The sequence below is a fragment of the Lissotriton vulgaris genome, chromosome 11 (genome assembly GCF_964263255.1).
Source record: "Lissotriton vulgaris chromosome 11, aLisVul1.2, whole genome shotgun sequence".
Taxonomy (NCBI): domain Eukaryota; kingdom Metazoa; phylum Chordata; class Amphibia; order Caudata; family Salamandridae; genus Lissotriton; species Lissotriton vulgaris.
This window is the reverse complement of record NC_141699.1, coordinates 511,703,087-511,726,496: the sequence shown is the minus strand read 5'-3', so window position 1 is coordinate 511,726,496 and position 23,410 is coordinate 511,703,087. Positions and strand designations below refer to the sequence as shown.

General features: G+C 44.6%; 1 protein-coding gene across 1 annotated transcript in view; it reads left to right on the top strand.

Annotated features, from left to right (window-relative positions):
* Positions 1-23,410, top strand: part of ADD2 (adducin 2) — a 440,390-nt gene that overhangs the window by 290,948 nt on the left and 126,032 nt on the right. Inside the window, exon 10 of the mRNA XM_086943577.1 lies at positions 5,654-5,911. Coding sequence (XP_086799703.1) covers positions 5,654-5,911 — 258 coding nt within the window. The remainder of the gene's footprint in view (positions 1-5,653; positions 5,912-23,410) is intronic.

Below are 23,410 nucleotides of genomic sequence, written 5' to 3'. Positions count from 1 at the left end.
TACGCGTTTCGTGATGCAAATCACTTCATCAGGGGCTGCAGGCATTCGGCAATGAAACTCACAACAGTCTTATTGCACTCACTTTAAGCTTCATTCTCCCGCCCTAGTGGGCATGGCCACACCCATGTCCTGCTGGATCTTGGAGTGCCTTAATTCTTCCCAGTGGATTGTCGTGTAAATCTGCCAAAATTAAATGTCCTCAGTGGGTTGCGACGTGACAGCAGTTGACTGTCCTGTTTATAACATCCTCCATGGGCCAACCTGTTCCTTAATCTACAACGTCGTTTGGTGCTGCAGAGGACTGCACTAAGTGCAGCTGGGCGCTCCTCGCGGCTCAGGCGGGGCCGCAACAATATCCATCAAAAAGTTTGCCTGCTATGGAATTTCCTAACTTTACTGCCCTGGCTCCAAACTATATGCAGTGACAATGTGGGGTAGTTAAGCCCTTTGTGTGGAGGCAAGGCACGACCTATTCAGTCACAAGAGGGGCTGTGCTCACCTCCACCCCCCATCATGCCAGCAGATGGTCCTTTGAGACACACCTAATCCCTCTATTGTGTGACTGTCTGGGAGGAATTCACAAAGTCTGTCAACTACACCCAGTCATGTGACCCAAGACAGGCTGAAGGTGCAAAGGGATAAATGCCAACTTCCTAAAATTGGCTTTTTCCAAATTGTAATGAAAAATCTATCTGTTCATAGACATCAAACATGAGATAGCTACCTGCTCCTAATTAGGAATTCTAGCTTAATAAATGTAATACTGAATCCCCAATGTTATCCAGTTGGAGGGGTAGGCCTCACAGTAGTGAAAACACATTTAGGGGGTCAAGATTTTTTGAACAGAGGTAATATAATGTGGCTGCTGAGAGAAATACCTGAACTGGACGACATAGAATCTCAAGATCTCCTGTCTGTAGAATTTAAACGCACAAAATACAATCCAGAGGTAAAAGAGTCCCTAACCACCTGGTCCTCTAAAGACATAGTAGATAGAATACTTGCTATGAGTATGTCTTTTGAAGCCTTGGGTATAGAACTAAGGCGGCAACAACGGAAAAAATACCCATTTCCCGTATTAAAAAGCAAAAACATAGGAAAAACGAAAATGGAAGAGGGGAATATCCAAAAATCATGCCTAAAGAGTGCATGTCAGTTACTCTGCGAAAAACAGCACAAAACATAAGGAGACAGGTAAATGCAGCGGAGCAAGGAGGGTTTCAGGAACAGATCACCGACTGGTCTTGGGTAGCAAAGGTTCTGAGCAATAAGTGTCCCTAGCAAGTCCGAATATCTAAAGGAGGATAATAAATTACATCTATAGATAACAGTTGATAATCAAAAGGAATCCATTGCTTCAACCACACATACAATCAGCCTCTGCTCCTGGAATGTCCATGATTTTAACAGCATGGGGCATGACCATGAAACCGCAATATTCTTGGAACAACACGACCTAATATTATTACAAGAAACCTGGAACCTGTGCCAAGTTTCCATCCCCGGCTACATAGAGTTGCATGTCCTCGCAGAAAAAATTCTCAAAATTCGGACACCCGAGAAGAGGCTTAACAACGTACATCGCCCAACAATACAGAGGGCAAGCGGAAGAAGTAGACACTGGGATAAAATGGATACAAGGAATAAAACCTATGGAGAAGCTGGACTTAAGTTCACGCATTCACAACCTATTGGTGCTTAATGTTTACATACACCCGGAAAAAAAACCAAAAAAGGAAAAGTTGATAACATTATTAACCCTAACAAGGGCATTGCAAAGCACTCACGAATCGTACTCCATGATCATCTCAGGGGATTTCAATAGTACCTTAACAAAAGATGACAAAATAACTCAAGCTCTCGGAGACCTGGGCCTTTCAATTCTGAACAAGAAAGAAAAAGGGGACAGAGGCATACCTATAACCTTTGTAAGCGGCAATCAGAAGTCATTAATAGATTTCACAATAATGAGCAAAAACTTGATATCGATGGTGAGCTTGTTTTCAGTTGGGCAACACCCAGAAAGCGATCATCTTCTATTAATCACCAAAATAAAAATGTTGGTCAACAAGACTGAAAAACAAAATACCGTCACTCAGTACACTGAAAAATGCAATCTTCGTGAACTAAAATGGGGTGGGAAAGACATAACACCAACAATGGACAAGTTCAAGAAAGAATTGCTCAGATTAACACCAGAGGGAAAAGAAAACCCGATAAAAACATGGGAATATTTATGTGAAGTCCTTACTAGAAACCCCCCAACCACAAAACAGAATGCGAGAAGAATTGATATTGGGGAAAAACCTTGGTATAACATTACCTTGCAAGAGGAAAAAAGGAAAATTACACGTGAAGTCTGGAAGCAGGTAACAACGTTAAAAAGTGGGAAAAAAACGGATAAGGAAAAATTAAAAGTTATGCGGAAAAGATACAAGCACATGCTGAGTAATGCAAAAACAATATACCAAAGAGGAATCTGGACAAAATTATTAACTGCCGGGAAACACAAAAATGCCCGAACATTTTGGGGTAGTATTAATAAATTGACAAAAGGCAATAACCTAAGACAGGAGGCAGGCATTGAGGAAAATAAGTGGATCCAGCACGTTGAAAACATGTTTATCGACAGGGAGGACGGACAAAAGTGGCACTGTAAATCAGAATGCGAATTATGCACTAGAAACTCTGAACATGCGAGAAACATTCTAGGAAAAGGAAATAGTTCACCGGTAGATACTTTAAAGCCACAGGCGGGCTGCGAAAATCAGGATAAAGGGAAATCAGTAAATATACTCGCTATAAAATCAGAAAAATCAGAAGATATAGCACCAGATACCCTAGTAACAACTGCCCAGCCGAAAGCCATAATATATCGACTGAAAAAAGAGGGTGCAGCAGGTCCAAACGGGCTTCCAAACGCTATCTTTAAATACTCCCCTGAATTCTGGGCAGAATACCTAACACCACTTTTTAATTCAATTTACAGCCAGAATAAACTGCCTAAGTCCTGGAACGGGATCATAATCCACCCTATTTTTAAACAAGGAGATCACAATGAGCCGGGGAATGATAGGCTGATATCGCTGATGGATGTGGAGGCAAAACTATATGTGTCATGCTTATTGTCATACCTTCAAGACTGGATGGAAGACAAAAAAATAATACCACTAGCAAATTTGATAACCCTGGCTCTCCTGAAGGAAAAAGCAGAAAAAAGGAAGACAAGACTATATGCTTGTTTTATAGACCTGTGTGCAGCTTTTGACAGGGTGAATAGAACCCGACTATGGGAAAAATTAAGAACATGGGGCCTACCGAAGAATCTACTGGAGGCAATTATAAGCTTGTATAATAACACCTGGGCACGAGTTAAATTGGGAGACGGAAGCAGCATCACAGGTGAAATTAATACACAACAGGGCTTAGAACAAGGCTGCGTACTGGCCCCAAGCGTATTTAATCTTTATATGGCAGACATCGTCAGTCACTTGGAGGTCGGGGAATGTCATCCACCATACCTGTCAAAAACTCTGATCCCCTTCCTGCAGTATGCAGATGACATTGTTGTTCTGAGTCAAGCGCCAATCGGCCTGCAAAGGATGATCAACAATTTGGTAACTTACTTGGAACTGAATAAAGACAAAACCAAAGTGATACGCATTGTGGACCCGAAAAAGCAAACAATTAAATGGTACGCAAATAGTACCCCAATAAAGGAGGAAACATCATATAAGTACCTAGGATTGAAATTGGGGCGAGGCGCAACGAACAAAGAACACAAATTAGACCTAAAGGCAAAAGCACAGTCCCTGATCTACGCATACCGGCAATTACAAAGAAAAAATTAAGCTGCCCAAACTATATACACCTCCTGAAAGTGATAAAAGCACAAACCCTACCCACCTTTCATACGCACTGGCCACCTGGTGTGGCAGAGAGGCGGGGCTGTTAAACCGCCTACAAACAAAGGTATATAAGGCAGCTTTAAACCATCAAAAATCAGCATCACCAGCGCAGGTTCGTTTGGAATTCGGCCTGCTGAATCAGAAGTTTTGCAGTATGGGAACTTCTGTGAAACTCTGTCATAAAATACGTATGTCTGTAGAAGGCTCACTGGACAACTTGTGTTGGAAAGTAATCACCACCCAGCAGATACAGCACGTGCCAAATAGTTGGGGAGATTTCTTGTCCCAATCCTTGAATGGTATAGGAATCGAAGCAACATGGGACTTGATGCCAGATAGAAATAGCTTCGACAAAATTGTAAACAATGCAGTCAAATGGGAATCCTATCTGGAAGACAAAACAACTACAGCAAAACGAAGACACGGGTGGACCGTGATGAACTCATATTCCGGGGTAAAGTCACAGTCTTATCTGGAAAGTCACTTTAGTAGGCCACTAAAACAAAGATACATAGAACATCGACTGGGCCTACAGTTTTCAATGGACCTGCTACCATCCTGGAAAGATAGTCACGCTGACCCTAATTGTCGCCTATGTGGATTTCAAAATTAAACACTAACCCACTTACTATGTGCTTGCCCAGCACTAACGGATTTGAGGAGACGGCTTTTAAAGTCCATTTTTAACAAACTGAACATCCGAACATGCAGGCAAGCTGTAATTCGATGGTTAGATGGATCATCTCCTATGTTGGCATGTAGGGGGGTTAAATATATGAAGACAGTACAATCACTCCTACAACAGGCGGAACAAGGAATCATAGTAACATACTGAAACATATGAGCTCAAATTATTTGTATGGACTATTCATTTTAATTGTTCATTTAATTGTTAATATTTACTTACTATTTTTAACGATGATTCAAATGCATTTTGTAATAATTTTTATTAATTTTATACAATAAAAATTGACTTGACATTTAGGAGTGTTTCAATACCAGGGCATATAAAACATGAAATTGCACAGCACCATGCCCTACGGACTACAATAGTGTGGCATGTATGTAACTAAAGAGGAGTTTAAGGCTTTTGTAAGGGGGTTTTAATGCTAAGTGTACATTGCAGTTTAAAACTGCATTCAGGCTTCAATGTGCTACTTAAGTGGGCAGCCAAATAAGTGCTACATGCCCACTGGTAGCATTTAATTTACAGGCCCTTGAAATATTGTGAAATCATTTGCAAGGGACCTGTATGTAAATTAAATATGACAATCAGTTGTAAGTCAATCAAACCATGTTTAGGGGAGTGAGCACAAGCCCTTTAGTACTGGGTAGCAATTGTAAAGTGTACAGAATCCTAGGGGCAACAAAAGCAAAAGTTTGCAAAAAAAATTGGAGGTAACTAGGCAAAACGTTTGGGGGAAGACCACCCTCAAGGCTGAAAGCTTTAACAAACAGTATTCTTAAAAACAATATTTTATTACTTAGATTCTCTGTTCCACAATATTTTTGACACAATATTCATGAAACACAAAATGTTTTCCGATACGTTTGTCATTCACCAAACAGATACTTACAGGTTAAGTATCATTTTCCTTGGTCTTTATTAGATGAAGTACAATATGTAAATTACCTATGTGCTCTGATATAATTGCAGATCGAATCCAAAACTAGTGTTTACATATTATATACTTAGGATATGAACACTGAGATTAACTAAACAATCAATAATTTTGTCTTCCCAGGGGTACAGAACTGGTTATGCATACCGCCATCCATTTGTTCAGGAGAAGAGCAGACATAAAAGTGAGGTTGAAATACCAGCAACTGTCACTGCTTTCATTTTTGATGATGAAATATTGCCTTTCTCCTCTCATCGCCAACATACGCAGAAACAGCAGAAGGAAAAAACAAGATGGCTAAATACGCCAAATACGTACTTGCGTGTTAGTTGTGCTGAGGAACAAACACGAAATGTAGGCAGTCCAAGGACGAAAACAACGGTAAGAATTTTATTAACGGATCATTCCCCAAATGACTTAGAAGAGTATTAGTCTGATTTTGAGGATAAGTCAGTAAACTTTCTGTCCCCCAATTTGACAAAATTACAGCCTCATCAAAAGCAGCTATTGAAAATGCACCAAAGTGGCTCTATCTGCCATGGTATGGTCCAGTTTGGTGGAGAAACATGGCATAAAAAAACCATCATTATCTGTCAACATTGGCCAAAGTTCAGACACCAGAGGGCAGATTTATCAAGTAGTTGTTTTGTCCTTGCACCATGCAATGGAGCCCAAGGGTGATGCAGCTGTTAAGTAAGATTGATAAATCTAGAGCAATGCAAAGCAGTGCAAATCGCCCCAGAGAGACATTCCATGGGTGAAGCGTGGGTGTTCCCATGCATCCACCCATGGATTTAGGCTCATTCCCAGATTTACTGTTACTAGTAGACCTGGGAGTGCTTCAAAATACTACACCTCCCCAGGTGAGATGTAAAAAGGAGAAATATCTTTATTTATCCTCATTTTTTACTTTTTCCGTGTGTGCTGCATTCAGTAGCACACATAGAAAGAGGAAAATGCTTCTGAGGATTGTTGTTGTGCAGGAAGGTGCACTTTCCTGCACAAAAAGAATCATGTCTATAGTTCTGGCAACCTTGCACCATGGTGCAAGGGTGCCTGCATTGGCGCAAGGCAGCAACTTGTGCACCAGCGCAAGGAAAGGACAGGAGTGTGCTTTATAATGTTAAATATGGTGCATTCCTGCTGTTTCACGCAGTGCAGCAATGTGGCTTGTTGCGATGTGTTACATGAAAGTTGGATAAATGTAGCCCCAAATCTGGGTCTTGGAAATGCCTACATAGCAATCTCTGAAACATGCTGGGTTATAGATATTGGTCTTTCATAGTGTTAAAGCTTCCAGGAATAGTTTCAGACCAGTTACTGTGGATTTGCTGGGTGCTTTTCAGCCTTGCCTTATGGGATCACAGCAGGCTTTGTGGGAGACAATGGCTGAGCAGGAGGTATATCAAATGGGGCAATAGTTCAGCTTAAACTGCAGATGGGAATTTTCTGGTGAATTTTCTGTTTCTATCCGTTCTGAATCCAGCTTTACATGATTACTGTGCTTCTCAAACATTGCATACCTAGTGGATTAATTTCAGCCTTGAATTTTACACTTTTTAACGGTAAAGACTGTTATTGATAAAAACGGATTAGGTATCCTTGTCAACAGTCATACTTTCTGGGAAATGCCCTTCATTTTCTGAAGCCCTAGATTAGTAGGACCACAAAGCTCAGCTCCCTTAATAGTTAAAATGCAGAGGAAGTACATTGCTATTTGTAATTCATTTGACAGCATACGTCCTTTGTACCTAGTTGTTAGATTTGGCTTGACAGTGCAACGGTCTGCAAGACCTGTTGCTACTAATTTTGTGAAATATACACTTTGTGGTATGTCCCTCATGCTCCTTCATGCTATTGGTTAGAATGTGCCTTACGATACCTCATGATATTAAATTATGAATCTCTTACATACATTACAAACAGAAAATAATTATCTTTAGACCTGACAACAGACCTTTTGTTTTAGCTGTGAAAAATAGCCCAAGTCATTTATTCATCAAAAAAAGGAAAATCGAAATTACACAGAGATTGGCCTTTGGGTCAGACTCCTTTTTCCATTAGCTTTCATATGCTTTTCATGGTCTGTCAGTACTCCAATGGGTTTTCCAGAAAGGCCAGGGCAATTCCTTGATGATAACATTGTGCCATTTGTGTTTCTATTAGGTTTTTGTGATGTGGCATCAAGTAATCTTCAGGTTTTTTTTTTAAATGTTTACGTTACTGACTCGAACCCTTTGGGCGAGGCTCTTCCGAAGGTTGAACGTGTTGTTCCGGGTAATGATTGAGTGTCTAATTTTTCTAAAGTATTCAGCCCAAAAGAGCATACTCTCAATGCAGGCATTAATACAATAGTCAATTGTGATCCAACTCTGGATGTGGAATTAAGCAGCTCTATAAAAGTGTCTGAGATAACCCTAGACACTGAGAGTCACCCTTTTGGGAAAGCCCTGAGTCTTGACAGAATTCCCTTGGACCTTTTTAAATCCCTCCCACAATTTTGGGGACCCTTAATAACAAGTGTTATAAAAAGTGCAATTATAGGCCTTTGGTCGAGACTTGGCAGAAGGCTATCTTTTTCCATATTTTTAAAAAAGGAGACACGATCCAGCATCACTGCTATTGTCAAATATCCCTCCTAGATAGTACGTTTAAGATCCTAGGAAGGGTACTATTGATCAAATTGGAAAGCTGGGCTTTAGAGTCACAGGGGCTCTCAGACTTACAGTTTGGTTTTCGCCCAGGATTTAAATCTCACCCTAATTGTTCAAAAATATACTAAGCAAAAAAAGACTGTGCCCATCTTGACTACATGGACCTAACATGCGCCTTTGACACTGTGAACCGCCCAAAGCTATGGTCCGTATTGTTCCAGTTAGGCATTGACAGTGCTATTATTTCCCTGCTCAGTAGGCCTCATGCACATATCACAGTCAGAATCCAATATAATAGGATCAGGGATCTTTCTGATGATTTTCCATCAATCACTTGTGTCAGACAAGACTGCGTCCGGGCACCTTTTCTCTTTTTAATTTATATTAATTCTTTGGTAGAACACCTGACAACGACGGGAAAAGACATCCCAAAAGTTATCCTGAGAGAAATTCCTGCGCTGCTTTACCCTAACTAGGCTGTTCTTATTGCTCAAACTGCAAATGGTCTCTAGATTTTACTTAATGCTTTCAACAGTTTTATGAGTAGCTTGGGACTAAAGACAAATTGTACTAAGTCCTTTGTATTGAAATGTGGTCCCAAACAAGCTAAGACCAAAAATGTCTTACTTAGTGGTGAAGAAATTATGAAAACCTAGCATTTTACATATCTGGGAATTCGATGTAGATTTTAGCTGAAAATTTCTCCTGAATGTAAGAGCCATGCATTTCTAGAAAGCAATTGATGCTGTGGCATAAGCCAACTAGAGAAATGCTTTGTATTTTTAAAAGTAAATGAGTGTCTAACTCCACATTTGGTGCGGGCATATGGTGGCAAATACACTGTTAATCGCTACAAATTGCAGAGAATCTGATTATAAGAAGGTTCCTGGCAGTCCCACAATCCACCTTGATGACCTTCTACCATGAAGAGGTTGGACTTGACTATATAGAAGATCATGTTGAGCTACAACCCCTTTTATTATGGCACAGAATTTGGAAAACTCCAGAAGCTCAGTTATGTAGAACAATCTTATTGCATTGTTTGAATCTGGACAACTGTCTAGAGATCCATTAAATACATCAAAACAAGTTTTGAAAGGCTTGGTACCCACCTTTTTATTCTAATCCAGACAGCTTATCGACCATCCCCCTAAGCCAAATTAAAGCACTTTTTAAATCAAAATTCACAAAGGTCATGGTCAGAGACTAGAGTTGTCAGGATAGAAAATACTTTTAGGGTTTTGTCTGTAAGCCCGGAACTTTTCCTACAGGTAATTGCAAATGAGAGACAGAAGTATCTCCTGACAAGGTTTCGTCTCCATACCATACACTTCTTGCTAGCCTTCCCAGTTAAAGTCATGTTGTTTTTGTCCCTCCACCGCTGTCAATGCGAAGCCCCTGCAGAACAAAGTACTTTGCTCTATTTGCTCGTTTGCACATTGTATACTGCACAATGAAGGCAGTTCTTTCGTCCAATATTACGAGCTCTAGAAACCAGATCTCATGTAGTAGCCTTTACATATTTGCACTGTTTGGGAAAATACGTTGTTATTTATGCTGTTTTAAATTACCTCTTAAGTGCTGTAAAGGTACAATCTAATTATTGAATGTTTTCCTCATCATACTGAAGTTCTTAATACTTGTTTTTAGTAATTTTAACAAGTCGTTATCATATTTTATGGGGTAATATACTGTATCAGTTTTTTTGCGGTTTTTTGCTGTGACTTTTATGGCTCAGTAGAGCCAATAAAGTATCTTGATAATGAGGATGATGAATGAACAACATTCTAATTGCTAATTTTAATATATAGCTGTTTGGTTTAGGATGAGCTTGCTATTTGGTTGTCTGAGTCTGTTATAAAGCACAGTACTATTTCCTAATCACCCATCTATGTTCACTTGCTTTACTTTGTTGTCATGTTGTTGGTTTTACAGCTTTTGTTTCACAAAATAAAGATCTCTATGCACACAGGTTTTCCTATAGATGCAGCAGAAATACCTACCTTTCAACTGCTATGGAAATGTTTGCTGTGTATGCTTTTTAAGTTCACTACATGTAATGCAATTTCTGACTCATTTCATAAAATAGTTCTTTGACGGTTTATATGGTGTCTCATTGTGTGATTTTCTTTTCATGACAGCTGCGGGCAACACACACAAGATCATCCAACTATTTCCAAACACTTCCACTATGCTTGTTTCTTGAATAGAGAAAAAGATAACTTCCTGACATCATTATCTCACCATTGGCACTGGTATTCCAATTATTGGAGCTGTGGGGGCTCAGGAATAAAAATTATTGGAGATCATCTGAATTGCCATTTGGCCCTGTTTACAATAATTCAAAATGACTACAGCACAGACTTAATACATTGCTCCCCCTCTTGGGAGAGAGCGCCTCCAAGCACAACTGAAGGGTGACCAAGCGGTCTTATTCCATAAATATAGAGTTCAACAATAGTTTTTTTTTTTAAACCTTTATTTGGAGACAAGCAAGGACAGATGAAGTGCATACACAATACATACAGTCGCATATGGCCATCACAGTGGTATGTCAGACTCGAAAAATGTGATGAAACAAGTACGGGGTAACATATCAGTCAATACATATAACCACATCGAAATGTACAATGCATATAAGAAAGCAATGATCCAGTTTGCACAGACAAGCCAATAAGACAATACATTATGGTCATACTCTATTAGCGCTCAGAGAATAGAACAAAGGAGAGTCAGATAGAAGGGCCAAGAGGAAAAAAAAAAAAAAAACAAAAAAAAAAAAAGAAAATCCTGACAGGGATACGATCTAAATCCCCAACCAACCACTTGCCATAGGAGGAGCCACAGCTCCCAAAATCTCGCAGTAAGAGGAAGCAGCCCAGCCTCTCCCCGATACTTGAGGATTAACAGGTGTACAATGAAAACCCAGCCCACCATGCTACCGTCAGCCAACCCCAACACGGTCCTCATGTTCAGAATCAGAATCCTGCACAGCTCTAGTTAGGAGATACACCTGGAGCGGACTCCAAAAGTCCTTCGGTCTGCACCTGACAGGCATCAATTCAGAGTAAATATTATATTGGTCCTGACAGTATATGAGGTCAGTCAACCAATCCTGGAAGCGCGGTACCCTGCCACGACCCCAGCAACAAGCAACCCTATGCTTAGCCAGCAGCAGGGCCACGTCAACAAATCTACGGTGAGAGGCAGGCACGTCCTTAGAATAACCCAGCAACATCACCAAGGGGTCCAATGCCACCCCATCCTCCGCCATAATCTGCAGGGCTTCATGAACCTGAGTCCAATATTCCAGCACCCCCGCACAACTCCAAGCCAAGTGCAGAAAGTCAGCGCCTTCTGCACGACACCTAGCGCATCTGTCATCCTCCGCTAAATGAAACCGAAGTTTCCTCGCCGGGGTGTAATAGTACCTCTGAACAAATTTGTAATGGATAATTTTAAGGCGACAACTGGAAGAGACATTGGCTGTGAGTCCACAGCAGTACTTCCATTGCTCGTCGGTAATAGGGGCTCCCAATTCAGCGACCCACTGCTCGCGCACCCGATTGGCCGGGACCGAACGCTGTCTGCGAATAGCACCGTATAATTTCGACACCAGGTGTCGCCCATCTGATACCAACAGCACGTGGAGGGGGAGGGTAACCTCTGGCTCCGAAGGGAAATCTGGTAACAAAGCACGCATGCCCTGCCACAAGCGGACAAAGTAGAACAGCTCTAAAGGGGAGCAGGAAACTACTCCGAAGAAATGAGCCTGCGTACGGAAGGTTCCTTCATGAAACAAGTCACCCCACGAAAGGATACCGAGCCGCCTACACATTCGTTGGAACCCCGTTTCTAGCAACAGAGACAAATCAGGGTGATAAGACAGAGGCAGGGCCGGCGAATAAAGAAAAGAGACGCCCAGCACTTGAGCCACCCGTTTCCAAGCATCCACCGTGCACGTCACCGTCGTGCGAGGCGTTTCCACATCTGACACCTTGCCCAGTACCATCCCCTCTAGTGGGAGTGGGTGGGCAACCCAATGTTCGGCAGCAATTTGGGGCATAAACGGCGTGGGGCGCATCCAGTGATAAGCGTAATGCGCCTGGGCGCTAAGATAATAAAGCTCAAAGTCAGGGACATCGAAACCGCCATCAGCATAGGGTAATGTAAGGGTAGCCCAAGCCACCCGCGGCTGTTTGCCCCCCCCAGACCAATCGTATGAGCTCAGAACGAAGTCTGCGAAAAACATAAGCACCAGGATGGTACGGAAGGTTTTGAAAAAGGTACAGAAAGCGAGGCAGAACTACCATCTTGATAAGTGACGCCCTGCCGGCCATGGAGAGAGGCAAGGACATCCATCTAGTGACATCATCAGCAAGTTTACTAATAGCCACTCCATAATTAAGCCGAACGGTTTCTTCTCTATCCAATGACACGACAATGCCTAGGTACCGCAGCTCCGAATCACACCATTCCAGAGGGTAATCAAGGGGAAACCTAGCTACAGCAGCAGTGAGGGGGAAAAGTTGAGACTTCCGCCAGTTGATATGGACCCCGGAGACACCCCCAAAAGCGACCAACTCTTGCAGGAGCGAAATAAGATTGTTCTCAGGGTCTTTAACATAAAGTGTAACATCGTCAGCGTATAAAGAAATACCGACCTGCCGCTGAAGACAATTAAAGGCGCTCTGCTGGTGAAGCTGACGAATCCTGCAGGCCAGCGGCTCAATGGCAATGGCAAACAAGAGGGGCGAGAGGGGGCATCCCTGTCGGGTCCCCCTTGTGAGAGGGAACGAGGGGGACAGCACCCCATTCACCACCACCCTCGCCATCGGATCAGTATATAAGAGCTTGACCCATGAGATGAACATCCGGGGGAAGCCCATCCGACAAAGAACATCAATAAGATAGCCCCACTCAACGGAGTCAAACGCCTTAGTGGCATCCAGAAAGATAGCAGCAACCGGGATATCAGGAGCAATGGTCGACACAAGCGAAAACAAGGTGCGAAGATTGTGGGAGGTAGCACGTCCGGGCACAAACCCCGACTGATCAGGTAGTACAATAACGGGCATGAGCTCGGCAAGTCTCACTGCCAAGACTTTCGCAAGAATTTTGACATCGCAGTTGAGCAATGAGAGGGGCCTATAGGAGCCCACATCCACCGGATCCTTCCCCGGCTTGAGCAGCGACATAATGGCGACCTCCCGCATGGAGCACGGCAGACGCCCCTCCCCCAGGGACTCCTCAAACACCTCGCGGAGAACAGGGGCCATGGTGTTCACATAACACTTATAAAATTCAGCAGGAAGGCCATCCAGCCCGGCGGCCTTTCCATTATTCAAAGACATGATGGCATTCCTGACCTCCTCCACCTCCAGGGGTCTACCTAAGAACACTCGATGATCATCCGATAGCCAGCAAAGTGCCAGCTCATCAAGAAATCCGCCATACCGTGTCTCACCAGTCTGCTGTGTCGTGTAAAGGTGTGCGTAATGGTCAATAAAAGTACGCTGAATCTCCGCAGTGTCCCGACAGCGAGTGCCATCCGGCGACACCAGTTCCAACACGTCTGACCCATGCCTTGGATGCCTAGTAAGGGCAGCGAGGACCCTACCGGGCCGCTCCCCCTCACAGTATCGCCTCGCCGTCCAGTACTTTCCCCTATGTCTAGCCTCTCTAGCAGCCTCCTCTTCATATTCGGAGAGTTTAGTACGGAACTGGGCGAGAAGATCGGGATCAGAGTCAACCTGCATCCTGCGTTCTAAGTCTCGCAAGTCAGCTTCCAAGCCCTCGAGGGTCCGAACAATTAGTTTAAGGATTCCACAGCTTTTAGAAATAGTGACTCCTCGGATCGTAACCTTGAACGCCTCCCATATAACCTCGACGCTTTCAACAGAGCCCTTGTTCCTAGGGAAGAACGCCTCCACCTCCTCGCCAAGCTCCTCCTTGAACACCGGGTCAAGCAACGCAGTCGGAAAAAGGCGCCAAGGTGGGCGCGGCCTACGCAGCCCGGGGACGGATAGAGCAACCTTCACCGGACAATGATCAGAATACGTACGAGCCAGATGTGTGGCCTCCCGCAGGCCAGCCACCAACCCTCTAGACAAAAACACATAGTCCAGTCTCGCCCATGAACGAGCATGTGTAGTGTAATGAGTACCCTCCTTAACTGCAGGGTGGGTGTACCTCCAGCTGTCGATCAACCCAGCCTCCTCCACAATCCCACGCAGTACTTCCCTAGCTTGCACATTATACTGAGGGCTCCCTTCCGATCTATCCGACTGGGCTTGAAGTGCAACATTGAAATCCCCCCCCACACAATGTAAGTGGCATCAACAGCAAGCACATGACCCCACAATGTAACGAAAAAGGTTGGCGTATCGACATTAGGAGCATAGCAATTAACAAACAGTACAGTGTTCTGCCCAAGCCGCCCCCACAGTAGCACATAGCGCCCCTCAGGGTCCCCCATAGATCCCAGTTCTTGAAATGCGAGCGATTTTTTAACAAGGATGACAACCCCACGAGCATAAGAAGAATAGGAAGCAAACATCCTGGCCACAGCCCACCTCCCATCAAAGCTGGGGGAAGGGGCGGGGCGCAGATGCGTCTCCTGGAGGAGGGCAACATGAATAGCATGTCTGTCCAAATACTGGATCACACTACGACATTTCCTGGCATCATTAAGTCCCCGTACATTCCATGACAAAATCGATATCTGATCTAGAACAGCAGTCGACATTAGCCAGTTTCCGGGCCCCACAGGACCCAGTAAGCAAGTACGGACCATCCATCTCCCAGCAACAGCCAGCGACAGGACCACACCTTAGGGAGCGGTCGTCCACCCGCATACACTCCACACGCATCCCAGCCATCTCCAACCCAAGCAACCAGAATCACAACAACCCCCCCCCCAGCTGAACCATCCATGCAACAAGCACTCAGCAAACTCTTCGCGCAGCACGCAGCCAATCCAGCCCATGCGGCCCGCGCCTCGCACACATGTTCCTCGTGAAAAGCACTCTCCGCCACGCGGCTGCCAAAGATGGCGGCCGTCCCTTTCGGGCTCAATGCGGACGGGGGCAAGGGCCCCAGGATCAATTCCGCCGAGATGATAAATGGGCCAGCCTAGGTAGCAGGCACGGAGCCGCGCCTGTGCAAACAGCCAATACCAGCAATCCAACCTCTGATCCCTGAGGCCTGGGCAAGCAAGTGCGGTCAGCTTCATCCCAACCCCACCCACCCACCTGATGCCACCCCAACTATCAGGCCATGCGCACCCCCACCCCACCCCGTTCCCCAACACACATCCAGTCAACCAACAAAGGACTAGATTCCAAACCAAAGATGCAAGTGGGGCACACCCTTCGGGGAACCTTCTACAGCTGCACGATACCACTCCCTCACACCACGCCAGTGTCCGAGCCAACGAGTATCAAACGGCCCCAGGCGCAGCGCGGGGGGGGGGGTAGGTGCCCAGAGCGCGGCACCAGATAGCACCATCCTGCGGTTCCACACCGACCCCAAGAATCAATACGTACACTCTCACCTCAGTCATGACATGACCCCCGCACCAACAAAAAATAAAAGCGGATATCAGTTAGGCCACCAATGCGGACAAGGAAGTCAGTAGAAGTCAGTGTAAAAGACAGACATCCAGTGTGTTCCAACACCAGAGAAAGAGAAACAAAGACCAAAGTCACCACAATCAGGCGACCTCCTCCTCAGCCGCCGAATGTTCATCCTCAGGGTCTCGATCACCTCCCCGATCTGCAGCCGCTCGTTCGCGCTGGAGGTGCTTTGCAAAATCCTCAGCATGCTGTGGGTTGGTGAAAAAATGTTGCTTAGCCTGGTGCGTCACTCTAAGTTTGGCAGGGTAAAGCAAGGCGTAGTCCACTTGTGGATCCCGAAGTTTCTTTTTCACCCCCAGAAACTTACGACGCTGGTCCTGCACCATCGGCGTGAAGTCGGGGTACATGGTGAAAGACACCCCATCGAAGGAGAGGGCCCGATTAGTGCGGGCAGCTCGGAGGGCAGCGTCCCGGTCACGGTAGTTCAAAAGGCGCGCGATGATGGGGCGCGGCGCGGCCCCAGAGGCCGGCCGAGGTCCCAGTGACCGATGCGCTCTCTCAACGATGAACTGGGACGAGAATGCTTCCACCCCAATGGCGCCCACCAGTAGTCTCTCGACATAAATTTCCATTTTGCCCACATTTGTGGACTCCGGCACACCTACAATGCGAACGTTATTGCGCCTACTCCTCGCCTCCAACTCCTCATTCTTAGCGGCAATAACACGCAATATATTGTCCATTCTCGCCAGTTGGGTGGTATGGGTGGCCGCCGTGTCGTCGTGGTCCGAAATGCGCTGTTCCGCCGCTGTCAGGCGCTCCTCATGCACGTCCAGCTTCTGGACGACCGCATCCATGCGCGACGATATCTTGTCCACCTTGTCCACAATCGTGGCAAACCCCTGCCTCATCTCCTGCATCATCTGGGTAAAGTTCGGTGGTGGTGGCTGCGGCACATTATCAGCGACAGGCGGGGGGGGGAGACCTCGAAGTCCCAGCATCTTGGAGCAACCGCGTACCCCTCCTAGCTCCTCCAGAGTCAAAGGACAACTTGGATTGTTTAGTGTCCGGCTTCCCCATAATGGTGTGCTAGTAGCGCAGCGGGGGACCGGAGCAAGTAAGAAGTAGGATGTAGGCCGGTCACAGGGCACGGACAGCAGCTGAGACCGTGGGGGCACGAGCAGGCCAGCGCGCCCCGCCACCCCCAACGACAAAAAAAATGGCCGTCTCCGCACCCAGATCCAAGGAGCGAACTCCCAGGCAACCAGAAGGAGATCCGCTATGCCTCCGTGAGCAATGGTATCAGGACAGGCAGATGTAGGAGCCAAGAGATCAGTCCAATAGCAAAGAAGCACCAAACAGCCTGCCCGGCCAGCGAGCGGGCCCGGTGGAGAGGGGCAGAGCAGGGCCTACACCCCACGTGCAGAGCCACGGGCTGGCATGAATGATGACGCCGGGCCGAGGGACACCAGACCTCCAGAGCGCAAGCCGGGGAAACTTGGAATCCTCGTAACTTCGGCCAGCAACCTCCGAGCGGCCCAGGAGTTGGACCGTGGGTGGTCAGTCGGTATCCCAGTAGATCTATAGGGTCAGATCAGGGCGCATCGATGGTACTCAGGATCCCTAGACGGATAATAGCTCCGGGCAGCAGGAGCCTCACGACAGTGCGGCCATTCTGCAGTGCGCCCTCTAGCGCCCCCAGAGTTCAACAATAGTTCATTCCAAACACACAATGGTGTTATTCCAACTTTCTCAGTTTATTTAAACTCATTGTAAGTTCATGGCTTAAAGATAAATCACTGGGTAGTTGATGTTCAACATATCTTGATCAATAATGAATGCATAGTCACAACAAATCCCGATGCATTTCGGGCCATGCCCTTCCTCAGGGGCTTACTAGGAGCGAGACTACGCACGGATTCCGCGGAGTTCCGAGCCGCCAACAGTTCACTAATTAGTAGTCCAAGTTATTTTAATTCCCATTCTCCAAAAACGTATTAGATTGTTTTTACAATAAGGGGGCCGTTTAAAGTTTGGCGCATTGGAAACCCTGCTATAGGTCATTGGGACTCCAGGCCCAGGATACTTGTAATTCCCCTGCCTTATGAGGTTTAAGGGGAACCTCCAAGTGTCTAACAGTACAAGGTTATTGGTTTTGCCCTTGGACACATATAACTAGTGCAGATTAATATGTGGTGGGCAGAGGCAGTGTCTCCACCCTCTTGTGGTCCACATACCATATATTTTAATTGATCACATGCATCTATCGGTTTAAATCCTGTACTAGCCTAGCCTTATATAAAATATGCACATTCAAGCAAAATGGGGGAAAGAGTGGCTCAGACTAGTCAAGTGAAACAATGTTCCGTAAGTGCACTCAGATTTGTATTCCCAAATATTTCATAGGTTTTTTATGATTTCATATGCTGTCTTGGTGAAGACACTCAGTACAAATAGGGGAACCAGTTCTGGACAATATTTAGCGGGGTCCAGTGTACATGTCCAATCAATCACGGAATGCAGAAGGTACAAAGTTCCCCGAGAACATAGAAGAAGGAGTATGTGTGTTAGTATAATAGGAGAGTTGAGGCAGGGAGCAGAAAGCTCCCTTGTTGGAACTGAGAGGCCTCACACACCCAGCGAGCTAGATGTCAAGCTTCATCATTGGCCTCTTGCTCCTCGTCAGACTGGCACTGCAATGTCTGACGGGCGCCTAAAAGGAGCTTTGTCGGAGTTCTTTTGTTCCAGCCAATGGTTGTGTGCGTGTGAGGGGTAAGGTGAAGGTGTAGTTGTGTGGGGATAGTGATTTAAAAAAGGTAAATTAATTCACAAGGACATTTATTTGCGTGACTGATTCCCTTTGTTAAAAGGTGGGAGGGGAGGTAGAGACTGTAAGGGGCACAGTGGAACTACCTCAAACCCGCTGGTCAGGTCGACATGTTTCTTGCTTAATTTGCAATTCCTCAGGACCTCAAATTAACAGTACTACACAGTGAAAAGAAAAGAAAAAGGAGTAAATACAACCTCTCTGGGTCTGTAAGGGTGCAGGCCTAGTGGTTCTGCAGTAGTGGGGTGACCTAGAAAAGATGTAAGATAATAAGCCAAGCATTTTATAATGGCATTATCGCCTCATTAAGCAGTTGGTCACCCTTGCTCTCCAAAGGAATTCACACACACACATAGGAATATTAAAAAACGGGGCATATCAGCAGAATAAGCCTGTAGACACATTGGTACATAACAACGATTAAAAACACAGAAAATGAATGAAGACGTAGGCTGATTCTTACACTAAAGGTGTCCCTAAAGGGCCCCGCAGTCTGTTCCCGTGGGGCAGCACAGTAAGGTACGGTAACCTGGAGAGACAGAAATATGTACACATACTCGGTACCAGGTTTGAACAGGTATGGGGATTAAGCCATTCAGAAGGTCATGGCTAAAAGATGCCATGATATCAGGAGTCTAGGCATGTTAGTGACAGCACCAAAGCCCGATATCCGGAACACACAGAGCCGAAACCGGCCCCCAGAACCCCCCGGCCGGCCGGCGTGCAGTGTGGCCCCAGGATGCCGGAAGGTGGGCACTGCATGCATCACACATGGCATGCACGCTCAGAAATCAAGCCATCCATGCCCCTGTGTGATGCAAACAAGAAGCGAAGCCGGCCACAAGGTTCGCCCCGTAGCAGAATGCATGCCAAGTCACACAACCTCATCGAGGCCACACGCCCAGCCCGCCAATTATGGAGAGGTTCAGCGAGGCAAGGCCACAGATTCGAGTGAACCATGAGACATCGTGGTTAAACTACCGCCAACAACACCGCAGCCAGAGCCAGTGATATCAATGAGACCCGGTAGTGCAGTGAAAAGAGCGCATTTCTTACCTATCATGCGTGCAGCCCAAAGCTTGCAAACCTACCCACACGCTAGGCGCTCCTGCAGTAGCGCGGAACAGCTGGTACCGGAGTCCCGGTGCATCGGGATTATAAGCTGTCCGCGTCTCTGGGTCAGTGACCGGGCAGGTGGGCATGGTCTCAAGAGAGGCATGTCTGCGCATGCGTAGGCGGGGTGCGCTGTTCTCATGCCATATCATAGTGTAAGTTCGTGGGAGTGCGGCGGCCATCTTATAGGGGTGTCTCTTGAATGTCGGATAAGCCCCAAGGTTGCCACAAACATGTTAGGGGGCCATGTATAATGTGAACGCATCAAGAAGATTGTATCATCGTAATACTTGTATTAATATTTGGATGCTAGATATATATACACACATATATAAAAAGGAAGACCAATCTTTATATATATATCTCTCTCTCTCAGGGGATAATGTAAGTTACTACCAGACATAATATAACTGGTGACCATAAATTGCTCAAAAATGGTAGGAGAGGGAACGGGGAAGGAGGAAAGAAATTCAACCCCACAGAGGGAAAAGGGGGGGGGACTAGTGTAGGTACACAATCATTAGTCAAGGCAAGTAGTGAAATGGTACTTATTTACCCAGATAGGACGGAATTATCTGGCCAGAGATGACCAAGGAACAGTCATTAAGGCCCAGAGTGTCCAACTGGAAGCGATGGACCCATCGCTGTTCGATCCTGAACAGAGCTTGTTGCGTGATTGAAGGGTGAGCCTTCATCTACATCTAAATATTATGCTTCTCCATTAACATTGCGATGTCAACTCATATATCCACAAGATAACCATTTGCACCAATTGAATCCAGTTATATCTCCCAATGTTTTCAAAGACCCAATGATTTTTGGGCCAACAACTCTTCATCAGGGGTAACTACAACAACACAAAGAAATTGTATAGCACTATAAGAACCACATGTATTCCAATAACAGAAGATGTATTGCAGTGAGCCAGGTGCCACTTCAACCTGTGACGAGCCCAAATCAAGTGCAACAAAGCTGGTTTTTGTCGTATAAATGGTGCCAGTGTGACCATATAACCGAAATCCTCAACGTGGAATTAACACCCCAAACATGATCTTCTGAAATACATAACTACGTCTAAGAAATGGAAATTACAAGTGAAACGTATTCATGCATAATACGCAGTATTTTCACCACTTTAAGCAGATGAGGATGCATGCAGTAATCTCTGTGACATGATACAAATCAAAAGCAATTGGTGCAAATCAATATTAAGTGCAATGCTTAGTTGATATCATTATTAGTGCTCTATATGGGTGTTCTTCACAAGCATTGATGTAAGCACATACAAATATTATACTTGACATTAACATGCTCCCACCCTGTTTTCATGCACAGTGAAAGATAGGCTTGTGACTAAAGGAATTACATGCGAGTAAAAGCCTCTACATTCAAAATAAGAAACATCATTATTAACAATTAGCAGGCACCAGTGAGGAGTGTGCCCCAACGTAAGTGAAAGTCTCTGCGTTCAAAATAGTAAATGTAAAGGCTAAAAATTAGCGGGTACCAGTGAAGTTTGCTCTTACGTGCACAGGTTAAAATGCATGCCTCTAAAATTGCAAACATAGCGATTAATATATGGTGGTGTCAATTGCAAATGTATCCTTACTTGCACAGGTGAAGGACACGCATGCACTTACCAAAGTAACTCTATCCTTATCATTGCTAACGATGCAAGCAATGCATTCTATGGACTCTCTTGCCTTGTGTGCTCACCCAGATATGGAAACCAGTACCCAGTATGGGTCACTTATTTGCAGGGCCGATCCCACCCTAGAAATAGTAAAAAGATTACACCTCACCATAATAAACACTGCTGCTGTAAGCATGGTGTGCAGGAATGGCAAGAATGTTACAAAAAGAGTGAAATGTTCGAACATAAAGGACTTAATTTCCAATTATAAATGCTCTATGAAAAAAACATAAAACGAAAATGTTTACTGATATCAACATCTATAAAAGTGTATTCATATGAAGGCATCATGAAAAGCATAATTACCACAATGGTTAATGAGCAAATATGAGCAGGAAATTATACCATCATGCTCCACTCAGCAAGTGAAATGGAAGAGTTTGAGTATGACATGAATTACTACCAGGCGCACAGCATCTAATTCAAACTGTCAAAGCTGAAAATAAGACTAAAAACAAATTCAGTAACATTCAAGACAATTGAAATAGAAATAGAAATACAAATTATCTAGAACATCAAAGACGGCTGCATTTAACACATTCAATACGTCATTGCTGTGCATGAAATAAACATTAATAAAAAACAGGAATATTGAAACTTATCATTCATGCCATACGGGTGCATGTTGTCTAATCTTTTTATCCCTACAAATTCAGTTTGGAAAAGTTTTTTGTAATTGTTAACCCCAAGCTTGGGTGTTATCGCTTTCAATATCTGAAACTGCAATTGTGATATATCAGATTAGTCAGCTAGTCAAGTGCCATTACTAGATGTGTGACAGATTTGCTCCTCTTGGAGGTCCCTGCCACTCTTCCATTGCTGATAAACTTTATTAAGGTCAACTTTGGTAGGCATGTGTCCTCATCAGCATATGGAGGTGTTTTTCCTCTAGTCTATTTTTTCAAATTAGAGGTTAATATGGTTCATGAGGTGGAATCCTCGTTCACAGTTTGCACTTGACCCTTGAAATGCAGACATAACACATTATACTGAGCAGTATTCAGAAGAGTGAAATTCCCCAGGTCTTGATAGGTTGTAAACAATTCACCTTTAGCATGATTTTCCACAGCAACATATACTCCCTGTATTCTTGAACAACATTGTTAGGTGTTTCACAGTCACCCAGGACTAAGACCTTGTTAAACTTTCTCACACGTCTTTGTACATTCTTATTCTAAAGTCAAAGTGCGAGTAGGGAAGGAGTCCACAATTTTATAGTAGTTGGAAGCAGAAAGTAGATTTATTGAAGACACAACCAACGCGTGGTCATCTTGGGCAGCCAAAAATCAACCGGCAACATATGGAATGTTCACACAGAACAAATTGAAACAATAATAAACAATCCTAATATCATGAGCATATTTAATACAATACACCCTTCCCTCCATTTAGACACAAAAAAGTAGAAAAATCATTAAAAAAAAAACTCAGCTAACATAGTCATGAAATTAAAAATGAGGACTATGATCCCTCGAGTAACTTGTTTTTCCACCACTATCAACATTATCAGAACTGTGCATTAGTGTCCCTCCACGAATCCCCTTGTCTCCTAACTGATGAACTCAACCATCCACAATTTACTCCACACTTCTCATCATCCTTTATCAACAGAACACTTGAACACCCTTCTTGACTCTCCATACACAACCCCCTTCTAAGGAGCAGGGCAAAATTCTTGCAGTTCCATCGCTCACCATTCTCCAGGACAATAGAGAACTGATACACATGTTTAATCTTGAAAAGACCCCTAATTTCGACAGACTACGCGCCTGACCTGATTTTAAGCCAATCACTCATTCTAAGTTAACAATGTGCCACTCTTTAAGACCTCATTGTTTCACTACCTTTATTTGAAAGCTAATCCTTCAACCATGATGGAGTCAACTTTGTAACTGGAAGACGTCCACACATCAATTCAAATGACGAACTTTGGTTGACAAGATTCATCAGGGTGCAGCATGCCTACCTCATATCTGCAACTATTCTATCAACATCACAGTAATTGACTAATCTGTT